The sequence below is a fragment of the Erigeron canadensis genome, chromosome 3 (assembly GCF_010389155.1).
Source record: "Erigeron canadensis isolate Cc75 chromosome 3, C_canadensis_v1, whole genome shotgun sequence".
NCBI classification, from domain to species: domain Eukaryota; kingdom Viridiplantae; phylum Streptophyta; class Magnoliopsida; order Asterales; family Asteraceae; genus Erigeron; species Erigeron canadensis.
The window spans coordinates 14,070,963-14,086,910 of NC_057763.1; the positions used below are offsets into that span (position 1 = coordinate 14,070,963).

Below are 15,948 nucleotides of genomic sequence, written 5' to 3' on the forward strand. Positions count from 1 at the left end.
CATAATACCAGAGGAAAACATAGTCCTTGATGAAATAACAATTCCAAAAATGAAAAAATGAGATCTCCATACATATTGGTGCACTTTGGAACTGAACAACACATGCATGTTGACAATATATATTTTCATATGCTATAGCAACAAACATAATAAATACGTATATAAAACTCTGGACATATGCATGCACAGAGATGATTGGCCCAAAATGGCAATAAGCCATAAAATTCGCTCAAAAAGCGAAGTATCTTTCGGACCTATATGTCGCACACCCACAGACGTCGAACCAGTAGGTTATAAATGAGTGATTGAATTAAAAAGAATGAGATTATATAAGGCACGATTAGTTGCACAAAGTTTCTCTCAAATCCTGGGTAATGAGGAAACATATTCTCCTGTAATATATGCAACAATAAATAGATTTTAATCGGCCTTACAATCTCTGAAGGACTTCATATGAAACTACTTAGTGTCATTACTACATATTTATACGGGAATGTAGAAAATGAAAATTATATAACATGCCTTGGAAGTGCACGGACTCATACTTTGATCCAGTTCGAACCTGTCTTTTTAACTGACAGTAGTATAACTGTTTTGGCGTGAGTTGAAACATGAAAGAGGTGCATGTGATCAATATAAAGCTTTTATATTATTATTGGACACAAGAGTTAGGTCTACTCTATCAAAATAACAAGTCCCAACTAATCTAATAAAACACATATTCGATAAGTGTTTGATGATAAATCACATATTCGATACATGCAAAATTGAATCAATTAAGAAGACCCCAAAGACCATTTATGAAGACAACGCTGCTGGTTGCACGAATCATATTAGAGAAAGCTACAGAAAGAACAAACTCTAGCAAGCTACATCAAATGAGGGACAAATATACAATATCTCAAGTCAAGTGAGAACCTAACTGGCTATTAACAAAGTCAGTAGCTACAAGCAGTTTCAAGCAGTTGTCACATAAGATCGAGCTTCGAAGATTGAAAGACCTTTGCTGAGTTTAGGGGGAGCATTATACACGTTGTACTCTTTTTCCCTTAACTAAGTTTTATCCCATTGGGTTTTCTTAGTAAGGTTTCTTAATGAGGCAACACAACTATGTAGTGATATATATTTGAGGGGGAGTGTTAGATACAAATATATATTATGTAATGACTAATCTACCCTTAGCTTACTCCATAAGCTTTATGTACACTATATAAGGGTATTAAGATACACATAAACATAAGGCTTTCTATGCCACCATTGTCTTCCCTATCTTCTATATTTTATTATCTTGCCTTACTATCATATTGTATTGGTGTGTTTATGATAACATTATTGATCCAAGATCATATATTTCCTAACAATGTTTTTTTTTTAAATTAATGAGCAAATTTTCTTTTGTCGAAGAGGTCTATCAATACAAACATTGGTTTCTTAAAATCCATTGTCTCCTTATTCCTTGTATCCCTCTCTTCTTTCACTTTCAGGTTTCTTGTTTGAGGAAGAGGTTCCTATTTACTACGAGTACTATTCTTATTACAAATTATAAATATAATCTTGTATTGTAATCAATAGAATTTTGTATTAACATATAATAAGATGAATTGAAAATCCACAAAGAAAAAAAAAAATTTTGAACGGCAAATTTGGATCACCGACGGACCATTGAAATTTGATCGTGCCACATGGGTACCACCCGATCATATCATCATTAGGCAATAATGTCAATACAACAATTTAGAAGAAAACTCATTAAATATGAGAAAACCCTCTACATGAGATTCGAACCTATGACCTTTTAGTCTCTAGGTCTTATCCCACCACCAAGAGCCATTAGGTTATTAAGCCATGGAGAAATCCACCAGTAATGTATGGAAAAAATTGATTGAAATGAAAACTCTAAAACAAATGTTAAAAAGATATGGATTAAACTTGTGTCTAACACAGTAACACGACCTCTTAGAAAAACGGATTAATGGATGACAACATCGGAGATATATAGTAGATAACCTTTGATAACCTTTTAATGTGGATTAAACGTTAATGGATTACTTTTTGTGTAGTACTTCCACCAGCACAATCACCATCCACTGCAGTAACAACAACTCCACTATTTTGGGTTTTCAAGGATTTTTCACGGTCTTTTGTATGGAAACGATAACCTTTGACAAGGTAGCCCGAATATCTTTTCACAAAACTTTGGGGACCACGAGCAAGCTGTTGGTGCATTTCCAGGTGACAACATCATTATAGAAGTTTGTCTTGAGTCTATTGAATATGTACTTGTAATAAACGTTAAGTTTTCGCGTATTATAAAGTCAACCTTGACTGTTGACCAAGTCGAGCTTGACCTTTGACCAGGTCGAGGTCAAGGTCAAGTCAAGGCTTTGGCCCGGTCCATGTTTAAGCCTATATATATAGATGTAAGGTTTAGGTTTCAAATTAGAGAAAGAGAGAGAGGGAGAGAGTTTGAGTTGCAACTCAAAAATCTTCTAGTTTTGTTTTCTCTCATACTCTTGCACTTAGGAACTTGGTATATACTTGTAACTGCATTTACTGAAGTAATATACGGTTCCAGTTTATTCATATTCGTGTTCGTATTGATATATTGTTGTTGATTGCTTTTGTATAAGATTTTCCGCACTTATACATTAGATACTTAATCTTGTTAGATCCGGTGGCAAAGGGACTTACAAGTGGTATCAAAGCCAACGGAGTTATTCTTTTGGTTCGGGATTAAGGTATCAACAACAATAAAGGTGGTTCATTTCGATTCTTCAAAGTTTTTTGATGAAAACAAGCTTGATACGTCCATTCGCTCAAGAACAAGCCAAACTCGACCTCGAACACGCTCCAAGGTCGAGCTCGACCTCACTCCAAGCTCGACCTCTCTCTAAGCTCAACCTCGACCTAACCCTAGCTCGTCCAAACACTAGCTAGACCTCCCAAGCTCGACCTCGACAACCTAAGCTCGACCTCGACCCTTTTTCTAGCTCGAGCTCGAACACCCTCCTAGCTTGAGCTCGACCTCCTAGCTCGACCACCATTCTCCTAGCTTGACCACGCTCCTTCCAGCAGACTCGACCTCCTAGCTCGAGCTCGACTCGACCTCACCCAAACTCGACCTCAAGCTCGACCAATACTAGTCAAACTCGACCTAATTTTGTTTTGACCATAACTTTCAAACCGTAACTCCGTTTTTGACGATTCAAGCGGCCACGAATTCGTAAATGAGTCTAATTTCCAATGGTTATGGGAACATCACTTGACCTTGACCAGGTCGAGCTCGACCTCAAGCTCGACCTTGACCTCCTACTAGCTCGACCAACCTTCTGGTATTTTGTGTTCGAAGAACTTGTAATTTTGATTTAGTTTTGGTCTAAGCTTGTTGGAATATTGAACTTGTAAACTCTTTGAGTTTTGGTTCGAATTCTGTAATAAAGCAGTAGACTTGAAAACTTGATCAACTTTAGGTTCTAAATTTAGACAACTCGAATCAATGGTGGCTAGAGTTCTATCCTTTATAGAAGATTCTTAGAAATCTTAGAAGGAATTCAAGACCAGGCCAAAAAGGTTGTTTTGGCAAGGAGCTACTGTGTTATCTCTTGAACAATTGTGTCATGATGTTGTTTTGGAAATGAGCTACTGTGTTATCTCTGGATAGCATATGTGAACAACCGTGGGATGAAGATGAGATTGGGAGATGTGTTGAAACCAAAAACAAACATATAGGCTGTTTTAAGAATTTTGTAGAGAAAAAGGAGGGATAAAAATTTAAAGCTTCCATGTTTTCTATGCAAAATTCTTGGATGTTCGTAGCAATGAAGATCATGGTGTTTCGACAGGGTTTAGTCATGGTATCTTTTTGGCTTTGAATCTGTGTGACATGTGTCCGACCTAGTTTTTGGATCAAAGGCGCATGATTTAAGATTAGGTGATTCAAATGAATCAGATGAAGATTGAAGACCGTGATTGAAAATCCGAGTAAACTGTTTATGATCTTTGCTTAACATGTGTTTGGGATTTTGTCGAAAAGCTTTTGTGATAAAGTTAATCATTTGTAGCCGAGTAATTGAAAATCAAACCTTTATTTAATGCTAATGATGTAGAGATGATTAATCCGGTGACTAGTGAAGAGGTTGCAGATTAAGTGGTTCTCTATGTATTTTGGAGATGCTTACCTTGAGGGGGAGAGTTGATATGAAAGACTTCAGGTGATTGGTGGATTCATGAAGATAAGACAAAGTCAGACACTATTGGTTGAAGACAGATCTTGTGAGTGCTACATATCTGAAATTCAAGTTACAGAATTTCTTATCGTTGTGAGAGCTGATTAAATTCGATGCTGATTGTTGGAGATTCAACTTCTTTATCATATGCCGGTTAAGCTTGAAGATCAAAATAGATTGAGCGATGTTATTTTGCATAATGTCCGGAGTGATGATATCCAAGTTGCATGAGGAAGCAATGATGTTTGTATTACTTTGAAGTGATGATGTTTGACATGATAATATTGCTTGGAGCTTAATTTGGATGTTATTGTTCAGCGGGAGAATTACAATCTGAGTATTGGATTTGTTAATTGTCATTAGGATACAGAGATTTTGCAGTTTGAAGATCAGTATGCAGCGCATAAAGATCAAGTCTTACCAAAAGAAGACATAATATTATTAGTTAACGAAAGTTTGTTGATTGCAGATTTTTTAACTAATGATTGTCATAAGTGATTGCAATAGTCAAGGACTGCTTGATTGGGCATTTCTGTTACTATTTCCATGCATTACAAGTGAAGACTTTGAAGATCGATGAAAACTTCTAAATGTTGATGTCAAGGGGGAGTCTGTTGGTGCATTTCCGGGTGACAACATCATTATAGAAGTTTGTCTTGAGTCTATTGAATATGTACTTGTAATAAACGTTAAGTTTTCGCGTATTATAAAGTCAACCTTGACTGTTGACCAAGTCAAGCTCGACCTTTGACCAGGTCGAGCTCGACCTTTGACCAGGTCGAGGTCAAGGTCAAGTCAAGGCTTTGGCCTGGTCCATGTTTAAGCCTATATATATAGATGTAAGGTTTAGGTTTCAAATTAGAGAAAGAGAGAGAGGGAGAGAGTTTGAGTTGCAACTCAAAAATCTTCTAGTTTTGTTTTCTCTCATACTCTTGCACTTAGGAACTTGGTATTTACTTGTAATTGCATTTACTGAAGTAATATACGGTTCCATTTTATTCAAATTCATGTTCGTATTGATATATTGTTGTTGATTGCTTTTGTATAAGATTTTCCGCACTTATACATTAGATACTTAATCTTGTTAGATCCGGTGGCAAAGGGACTTACACAAGCCACTTAATTTCTTCTGTGACCCTTGAATCCTTTTGATCTTCTAAGCGTGCAACCTATGGAGGGTTATCAAAAAGCACCTTAAGTGATCATAAAAAGGTACCAGATATTTTACAGGTCAGAATATTTAGGCCTTGACAAACAGGTCGGAATATTCAGGCATTAACAAACAGATCGGTTGGGTTATGGGTCAGAATGACACTAACAATAGTGTACGGTATGGTTGAATTACCCGTTTTTGAAACCATTCACTAAAGTTTTCACAATGAATCTTTTGGAGTTGATTTTCATTTAGTCTTCGTGCACGATTCTGCCCCTTAATGAAACTTTTGTGTTCCCTTAAAATAAAAGAAAAACAATTTAACATATAATAAAATCTCAAGAAAAAACTGAAATAATTAAGATATAAAAGTGACTTACTCTCGAAAAGGTGTGATTGAGTTAACATTAAATAACACATAACGATGTGCTTGTTTAAGGGACCTCTCATCGATATCAGATTTAGGGAATATTTTCCTCTTAAAAACTGATTGAGAATTCTCACGTTGCCCCAACGGTCGTCCAGGCCTAAGGAAGTTGGATTCCTCTATCTCATTTTGATTGTCATCATCATCGTTCCTTACTGGTCTGGAAAATAAGGTCTCTAACTCCAGACAGATATCTTGAGCAGAAAGTTAAGCTTTCTCTAGCTAAGTACCCTTCCGCTATTGAACCTTCTGGGTAAGCTTTATTGTTTACATAAGATTTAAGAGTTGAAAGGTCCCTTTCAATAGGGTACATCCACCAAAACGTCATAGGTCCTCCAAGTCTTACTTCTCTAACCAGATGGATCACCAGATGAACCATGACAGTAAAGAACGAGGGAGGAAAAACTTGTTCCATCTTGCATAATGTTATAGCAGCTCGAGATTCAAGAAACTTCAGATCATCTTCACTTAGGTCCTTTAGACAAATGCGCTTGAAAAAGTCACATAAGTCGATGAGAATCATGCTAACATGGTCGGGCAAAGTTCCACGTAATGTTATTGGCAAATATTCTTGCATCAGCATGTGGCAATCATAACTTTTCATCCCCGTTAGCTTCCTATCTTTTAATTGCACGCAACGAGAAATATTAGAGGAATATTCATCGGGAGGTTTAATAGACTTCGGAAGTTCTAAGAACAAATCTTTCTCGCCTCGTGTCATTTCATAACATGCTTTTGGTAGATAAATATTATTGCTTCGAGGATTCTTTTTAGGGTGAAGCTCCTCTCTAATGCCCCATTTCTCTAGGTCTAGACGAGCTTTCATATTGTCTTTTGACTTCCCCACTTGTCCAAGCAAAGTCCCGACAATGTTGTCACATACATTTTTTTCAATATGCATGACATCCAAATTATGACGCAACAACAAGTTCTTCCAGTAAGGTAACTTAAAGAATATGCTCTTCCTTTTCCACGGACTCTTTTCAGCATTGTCAACAAGAAACTCAACACAGTCTAACTGATTGAGACAAATAACCCCAGATGGTGGGATGGGAGGATCTCTTAACTCCTCATATCCATCAAAGGATTGAGTATCTTTACGTGAACAATGATTTTTATGCAAATATCTTCGATGACCCATGTAACACCACTTCTGCCCGTGATCTAGCCATCTTGATGACTTATCAAAAGCACATAGAGGACATGCATATTCTCCCTTGGTGCTCCACCCAGAAAGGTTGGCATATCCTGGAAAATCGGAGATTGTAGAAAGAACTGCTGCCTTTAAATAAAAGTTCTCCTTCATAGAGGCATCATAAGTTTTAACACCGACATCCCACAACTCTTCTAATTCCTTGATCAGAGGTTGCATGTAAACATCTATTTTATTCCCAGGTCCTTTCGGACCGGGAATTATCAAAGAAAGAATGAAGTTCGGTTGTTTCATCACATACCATGGAGGTAGGTTATATGGAATGAGAAAGACAGGCCAAATACTATAGGCTACATTCATCGTCCTATATGGATTAAAACCATCACTTGCTAGGGCCAAACGAACATTACGAGGATCATTTGCGAATTCAGGATATTTCTTATCAAAGTCTTTCCATGCTAATGCATCAGCCGGATGTCGCAACTTACCATCTTGCACTCGCTCAAAATGATGCCATTTCATGAGATCAGACGTCTTTGAGGACATGAACAATCTTTGAAGCCTCGATTTTATGGGAAACCAACGCAAAATGTTCATAGCCTTCTTCTTTTGTAAACCTATTCCATCTTCTGGCATATCTTCCATGGTTTTCCATCTAGAAGTTCCACAAATAGTGCACGTCTCTTTGTCAACGTTATCATCCCAAAACAACATACAACCCTTAGGACATGCATGAAATTTTTCATAGCCTAATCCTAACTTGGCCATGATTATTTTCACAACATGGACTTTTTTAGGTAAAAGGTTTCCTTCGGGCAACAGATCTTGAAGAAACTCCAGGATCACGAATTAGGGATCGAGAGTTTCTTATTTAGATAGTTTCTTTCATGACTCCTTTGAGATTTGAGAAATATATTATAAATTAGTCTTTTATGCTTTTGGGATTTTTTTGTTTACGTATGGTATAAAAAAGGTTTGAAGGGAAATTACTTTTCCTGACTGTATTGAGGTAAAGTCATAAAAGGTAAGAGTCACTAATTGTCATGTTTATGTGGAGAGTTATGAGCTCAGATTTATCTATTAAAGCTGTAAAGGAATTCATTATGACCTCTCGTGACTTCTGTAACAGGTATGTCTTTCGTTGTTCTAAATGGATGCCCTTAAAGGTGAATATATTTATGTGGAGAGTTAGTATGAACCGGATTCCAACTTTTGAGGCTCTTAAAAATCGAAACTGTGTTTTTGGCAATGGTCTTTGTGTTTTATGCGGGGATTATGAGGAGTCAGTGGAGCATCTGTTTTGTGGGTGTGAATTGGCTAATATGGTTTGGACGTTCATTAGCTCCTGGTGCAAGGTATCTTCCTTCTTCGTGTTTTCGATAAAAGATCTCATTGAAATACATGAGAACGCGGGTCTTGGAAAGAAAGAACAAAAAGTGTTTAAAGGTATAATCATGGTAGCGTGTTGGTGCATTTGGAAGGCAAGAAATGATAGAATGTTCTCGAACACCCAAATCAAGATTGAGAAAGTTGTACAAGATATTAAATCTTTGGCCTTTCTTTGGTATAGATATAAAAAGAAAAATGTAAATATTAGCTGGAATAGTTGGAGTAGATTTAGCTTGATGTAATTTTGTTTACTTGATGTATTGTTTGGTATCGCCACTTGGGTTGATACTTGGTTAATGAAGTTTACTTTTCAAAAAAAACAATGCAATAAATTTTTGCTTTTAGGTGGCTGGACTTTCTTTTCGATCTATGAAATTCCTCTGGCCAATCCAGCTTTTAAGTTTACACCCAGTCGATACTCGATAGGCTCGTGGAAAGTGACTCAATGAATTTTCATAATTACGCTATAGATACTAAACCATTTGAGATATCATACAAATTAACGTACAAGTGAAAAATTTTTGTTGATATAACTTTTAATAGTGAGATGATTAAAGCTAGGCTCCAAATCGAGAGATAATGGAACTATATGTATGTTGCAGTGCCACATTGATATTATAACGATATTTGCAAAAAGTGAAATGTTCTCAAAGAATTGATACAAATATAACTTAAAGCTATATCTATTTATCCAAATCCAGTACTTGTACAAGTATAACTTAAAACTGAAATGTTTTCTTCGTAGAAAAAAGATTCTTCCTACATGTATATATAGAAATGATGATGATCAAATCTGTACTAAGTTGTCCACATGGGACCCCGATTTGAGGTAGTCAATCAAACCGTTGGCAACTTTATGTTAACAAGTTAACGTTAAGTTGTTTCTTCCAACTCATAGACTTCGTGTATTAGAAACTCATTTAATTGTTTTGTATGACCTGCATATCTTTCTATATAATAAAGTAGAATTGTTTTTTAAAAGTATTTTTAGAAAAATTATTATGTGTCAATATCACATATTGTTTAAAAAGGTCTTTTTTTTTATTTATGATGTCATATTTAAAAGAACAATGCTTATTTAAAATTCCTAATATTTGGAAAATATATATATATATATAATGTGATGAAATGCCTTTTATTTCTTATTAACGAAATGTGTATTATTATTTTATATATCATTGTATTGGTCGATTCATTATGTTCATATCAAGTTATAGTATTTCAATAACAAAAATTACATACATTTTTTTTATATATTTTTTGTTTGAAAGTTTTAATTAAAATGCCCGGGTTGAATCCGGGTTATCTTTATCTTTATATATAATAAAGGAGAATTGTCTTCTAAAACTATTTTTAAGAAAAATATTATGGGGCAAGTTTATATTTTTCTTCAAAACGATTTGATTTTATTTATGATGTCATATGTCATATTTAATATTGTAATATTTCTAAAAATAAATAGCTAGCTTATTAAATGTTTATATTAAATTTTTACTTTTTGATTGTAAATTTCTTTTTTATGTCTTATTGATGTAATAAGTGAAAAGACTATTTTCCTAGTGATTTTAAAAGGTGTCTGGTATCCCAACTAGACTTTTGGTAATTCAACCACACTATTTGCAGCGATTATCGCTGCAAATAGTGGTGTTTTGTCTATATCCAACTATTTACAGCGATTACTGACAGCGGGCTTGCTATTACTTTGCCAGATTTGTCATTACACACAGGAGGGCCACACTATTTGCAGCGACTATCGCTGCAAATAGTAGTTGTGGTCGAGATATCAAAAAACAATGGTGGGGATACGGGTTGCGTTTTTAAAATTTTGAAATATTAAGCAGCGTAGCTGTTAACCTACACATTTCATTAAAGAGACGAACAAAAATATCGGTTAGATCTCTTTGCATTTGAGGTATAATGCAACGCGTGTTCGACTTCGTACATGATAGGTCTCTTTTTTTGCGTTGCGTTAGGATATCCTTTCGGATTTTAGTAATCGTCGATATGTTTGTGTTGTTTGTATTGTTGTTAATTATTATATTTTTTTTTGTTTTGTTTGTTGGATCTACACTTGTGTGTTTCTTACTAACATTTTTAATTGATAGAATGAGAAATGTCATTGTAATATAAAATTACTTGAAAGTCTTGAAACAAGTTAGATTTGAATTAAAGTTCTTCTATTCACGAACCGAAGTCAAATATAACCAAACTGTCAATTGTGCCAAAAAGCTAATACGAACCTTGAAATTCTTTCATTTTGGCATCTATAGGATCAGGATGTCAAATTGTCAATTGATAAATGAAAATTGATATTGGAAGCTTGGAACCAACAAGATACATCCAGGTCATAAATTAAAAATAAAAAGAAAAATGATTTTCAAACCAACAAGATACATCCAGGTCATAAATTACTACGAGTATATAATTTTTAATATTAGAAAATGATAATGCAAGCTGTCAAATTAATGCCCCATTACCAATTCTTGTTCCCCACTAGTTTCCTTGCACGCCAGCCAATTTTGAAAACAAGCCGGTGTATTATTATATTAAACTTAACTAGCCAACAACGTCTATCATCTAACATCAATATTATATTATTCTTATAAAAATTGCTAAAATCCCTTAAGAAAAAGAATAACCTATTTTTTACTGTGTTAGCTCAATAGGCTCAAAATTATTAAGATATTGTGTACGTGTTCTTACCAATTATTATAACCCTATAAAATCAACCAAAACACAAATACAGTAACACTAAATTGATTAACTTTATTAGCAATTATAAATGTGTAACTTCTTTTTTAACAATCAAATAAAATACGAGTATAATTAACTGGTGCGCATCAATTAATGAGCAAGATCTCAAATCATCAATTCATAGAGAAAAACAAAAATATACATACATTTTATATGTCCAAGAAATTGATTAAAAATGAGGTATAGAACAAAACAATAAATCGAATATTCATGACCAATAAATCAAAATAAAAAATATAAAAATAAAAAATCATAATTTAGTAGATCTTGGCGGAGCAAACCGTGTAGAGAAACTACGAGGCAACAAATCATCATCTTCATGAATATCACCATCATTAAAATTAAGTGCATAACTTTGAGGATCATATTGGAAAGGCGTATTAGCATTAGAAGACCTTGTTTTCGGCTTCTTACTAAATTTCCTTAGGAAATTTTTCCATTTAGGTCCAGCAATAAGCTCAGAATACTCTTTAACACTTTTGGCACGTCTCATGAACCACGTATCTTTATCAAGAAGGTCGCCGGATTGTTGTTGGTACAAGAATCCGGCTGTTTCGCCATCATGCATACGTGGGTTGTCAAAACAACAAAATAGATTATTGAAACAACTATTCGACGACGTTTCGTCATCGAAATAGATGTTGTTGTTGTTGTTGGAGATGACATCATCTTTGCCTTCATGTTCATTTTCCATGATAATTGGTGTAGTATAAGGGACATTTAAGGCTTGTAGTTCTTGTGGTTTGGACATTTTGTTTTGTTAAGGTTTTTGATTATTTTTTGGGATATGTTGGGAGAATGTATATTGTGTTGGTGTGTGTGTGTTTTTTATAGATAGTGTGGAAATGCGTGTGGATTTTGTGTGGGTTTATTTTGGGTGATGGGGGAAAAGTGTAAAAAAAAAAAATAATAATAATAATAATAATAATAATAATAATAATAATAATAAAAGAGAAAGAAAAGGATAAGTATGGAAAATTCGATAGAAACAAGTCAAAAATGGGAGGAAATGAGTGTGAAGGTCAAAGGAAATACCTTGAGAAACAGAGGAAGTGATCTTGATTTTGTTCTAAGAAGCTATTTACGATAAGGCAGAAAATATCGCGTTTTAAAACGAGTATTTAACATAACATTTACAAAAGATCAAACATTAAATCCCATATCTTTATTAATGATTTTCGAACTACTTCTTTATAGACATTGATTAAACTGCATTAAATAGCATAAATTTTCTTAATAAATTTTAGGGAAATACTAAATAAGGTGCATAAAAAAACTTATACCTTTCATATTAAAAACCCATCCCTGATTTTTATGTTAATGTACAAACAATTTATACACCTTAAACACAACCTTAAAGGTTAGTATTTAGCAAACCCCTAAATTTTAATACTATATACACCCTAAATCTAAACATAATTATTTCCTTACCAAAATCATCCTTTCTATATTGGAAAATGTTTTAATGTTTGATCTTTACCAAAATCATCTATATAGGGTAACACTCCGGTGAAAACACTTTTAAAATAAGAATGGTGAAAATACTTTTAAAATAAGAACACTTAAAAACATCATTTTGATGCAATAAAAATCCATAAAACTAACATAGTGTTTAACTAATTATCATTATTTAAGTGTTTAACAGCATATTGATCCATCAAAATCTAAAAAACCACATTTTTTTTTGTGCATCCATCTTGGATGCATATTCATCGATATGATGCATCCAACAAAAAACGAGATTTTTTCGATTTTAACGGATCAATGTGCTGTTAAACACTTAAATAATGATAATTAGTTATGCACTATGTCAGTTTTATAGACTTTTAATGCATCAAAATGTAATTTTTAAGTGTTCTCGTTTTAATTTCGTTCTCATTTGATTGTCATCCTATATATCTATATATATATATATAAAGGGAAAAGGGAATATAAGGCTGTCCGACACCTAAGCTTATGTGTGGAACCCTTCACATACTAATATTTTACTATTTATTGTTTAATGAATAAATGCATGGGCCCCCATGATTTTTATGGATTAAAAAAACAATATGTGAGTGTTCCACACCTAAGCTTAGATACCCGACAGCCTTATATTACCATCCCCCATATATAAATATAGGAGGACAATCAAATAAGAACGGTTTTAAAATAAGAACAGTGAGAACACCTTAAAAACATCATTTTGATGCATTAAAAGTTTCTAAAACTGACATAGTGCATAACTAATTATCATTATTTAAGTGTTTAACAACACATTGATTCATCAAAATCAAAAAAATCACGTTTTTTGTTGGATGCATCATTTTGATAAATATGCATCCAAGATGGATACACAAAACAAAAAACATGATTATTTTGATTTTGACGGATGAATTTATTGTTAAACATTTAAATAAAGATAATTAGTTATGCACTATGTTAGTTTTATGGACTTTTAATGCATCAAAATGATGTTTTTAAAGTGTTCTCACCGTTCTTATTTTAAGATTGTTCTCACCAAAGTGTATAAATATATATATATATATTAAAGCAGCAACGGATAAATAACTAACACCCCCACGCTTCCTATGGTTCAAAAATAGGACGAGATATTGTTCGTTAAGTTGGCAAGATTGGAATTCGTTTAACATTTGTATGTAGATATTACTTGTATCTATATTGGCCACTCATTTGCGCGAGTTGGCGAGTTGTGAATAAAAGTTACTTTTCAATATAAATAACTAACACCTCCATACGGATGCACTCACGTCGGCTAAACTTCTGGCAATACCCTAAAGGGTTTGCTCCCTATATGTTAGATGACTATAAGATTGCTAAAACCACTCACCGCATTTGCATGTGTTAGGATTCGAACCTAAAAGCCTACAAAATAAACTACATTGTGAAAAACCCCCTAACCACTAGGCTAACACCCCAAATGAAGAATTTATTTAACATCATTAATAACAATTGTATATTTTATATTATCAAAAGTTCACATTAAGTGTATTTAATGTAGCTAAATTATTGCATTTAGCAAAAAAGACCTGCTATATATACTCCATACTTTAAAGGCCCCTTATCATTATACTAGGTGCTTCATAATGCCTCGCGTTGCGGGGCCATAGTTATAATTTTTGTGTGTCTTGTTTTTTAAAGATAATACCATAACTTCTATATAATAAATTAATAACTATGTTTACTCAAGCAATAAAATGTTAACCGAAAACACCCAACTATCAAACTAAAGCAAATGAACTTAGAAAAAGAACATTAGAAAAAAAGGGTTTAAAAAATAAATATATGTAAAACGAATACGTTTAAAAAACAAATAACTTAAGAAAGATAAATATAAAGTACAAACACAAATAGCACCATAAAATTACAAAATAGATGTTTAAAAAAAACAAAATGTTAAAAAGTATATAAAAAAATATATAATACAAAACATCGAAACAATAAAAGATACAACACAATTTTTTTAAAAAGGGAAAATTACACTTTTGGTCTTCGAACTTGACACATTTTTCACTTTTAGTTACTAAACTTCAAAAATTACAAATTATACACTGAACTTGTCACTTTTTTTCACTTTTGGTCACTGCGTCAACTTTGTTAGCTTTTCCCCGTTAACTTGTCCCGATTCGTTAATTTTCATTCACTTTTCATCCTTCCCATTATTCCATAACTAAAATCGATAATCGGTCCAACTTCAGGTTTATATATTGTTTTGGCCGATTAGTGAAAATACATATTCATTTATTATGTTTTGAAACAAATTTTTTATGTATACAGTTACTATCTATTTGTTATATAGTAGTTTGATTAGTTGAAATAATTATTTTTTTTTAACGACGATGAAATAATTGTTATTGAAATTTTTATTTATAAAGATAGATTTATTTAGTGATTATGTTTGAATTTCGAGTCTTATTATGTCTATTTTAACCGTAATTCTTTTTTTTTATTATATAAACTTATATAGTTTTTCTTAATTCATTTTATTAACTATTAATAAATGAAAATAAAAATAAGATATTGTAATGTTTATCTGAAGTAACGTGTTGTAGGTTTTTCTGATAATCCATAACGCCTTATGATTTAACCATAAATATTTTTGTCTATGTTATATAAATTTGTTATAAAACATATAATATGAACTAATTTTTAAATATATTTTTCATTGATAAAATTTACACCAACTACTATATGTTATAAATAAAAATGTTTAGAGTCAAAGTTAAAAGTAAAAATATTTTAAAAAAATCAAAATAATAACATTTAAAATTGGATGAATGAGGTAAATATAAAAAAAATTAGGTAAATTACACTTTTTATCACTAAAGTTTGTCGATTATCGATTTTAGTTATGGAATAATTGAAAGGACGAAAAGTGAAAAAAAAACTAACGAATCTGTGTAACTTAACGGAGCAAAACTAACGAAACTGGGCGCAGTGACCAAAAGTTAAAAAAAGTGACAAGTTCAGTGTATAATTTGCAATTTTTGAAGTTTAGTGACTAAAAGTGAAAAACGTACCAAGTTCAATGACCAAAAGTGTAATTTTGCCTTTAAAAAAATAACCAAAAAAAGAAATGTTTAAAAAGCAAAAGAAAAAAAGAAAATATAAGACCAAAAGAAAGAAACAAAAGGATAAAGAAGGAAAAAATGCAATTCTTTGAATTTGGAAACAAAATACAACAAAAGGATAAGGGGGTTGGGAGTTCAGGAGGAAAAAAAAAACATGAGTGAAAAGTGTAACTTTTTAATCCAAAAAAGTAGCAAATAAAATTTAACAATGAGGGGGATGACCGAAGGGAGACCTGGAATCCATGACCTTGAGTATTTAAAATGGCGCCCAAACC

General features: G+C 32.9%; 2 protein-coding genes across 2 annotated transcripts; both read right to left on the bottom strand.

Annotated features, from left to right (window-relative positions):
• Nucleotides 1-5,948: 5,948 nt before the first annotated feature.
• On the bottom strand, nucleotides 5,949-7,727 carry LOC122591531. Its single transcript, XM_043763795.1, has one exon. The coding sequence runs from the start codon at nucleotides 7,725-7,727 to the stop codon at nucleotides 5,949-5,951; it is 1,779 nt and encodes a 592-aa protein (XP_043619730.1).
• A 3,465-nt stretch (nucleotides 7,728-11,192) lies between these two features.
• LOC122593954 lies at nucleotides 11,193-11,942 on the bottom strand. Its single transcript, XM_043766428.1, has one exon. It carries the CDS (start codon nucleotides 11,851-11,853, stop codon nucleotides 11,353-11,355), a length of 501 nt encoding a protein of 166 aa, XP_043622363.1. The 5' UTR covers nucleotides 11,854-11,942; the 3' UTR covers nucleotides 11,193-11,352.
• Between the last annotated feature and the right edge of the window lie 4,006 nt (nucleotides 11,943-15,948).

Excerpts from the sequence above, each read along its gene's own strand:
- LOC122591531 (XM_043763795.1), bottom strand. The coding sequence starts at position 7,727 with ATGGCCAAGTTAGGATTAGGCTATGAAAAATTTCATGCATGTCCTAAG.
- LOC122593954 (XM_043766428.1), bottom strand. The coding sequence starts at position 11,853 with ATGTCCAAACCACAAGAACTACAAGCCTTAAATGTCCCTTATACTACA.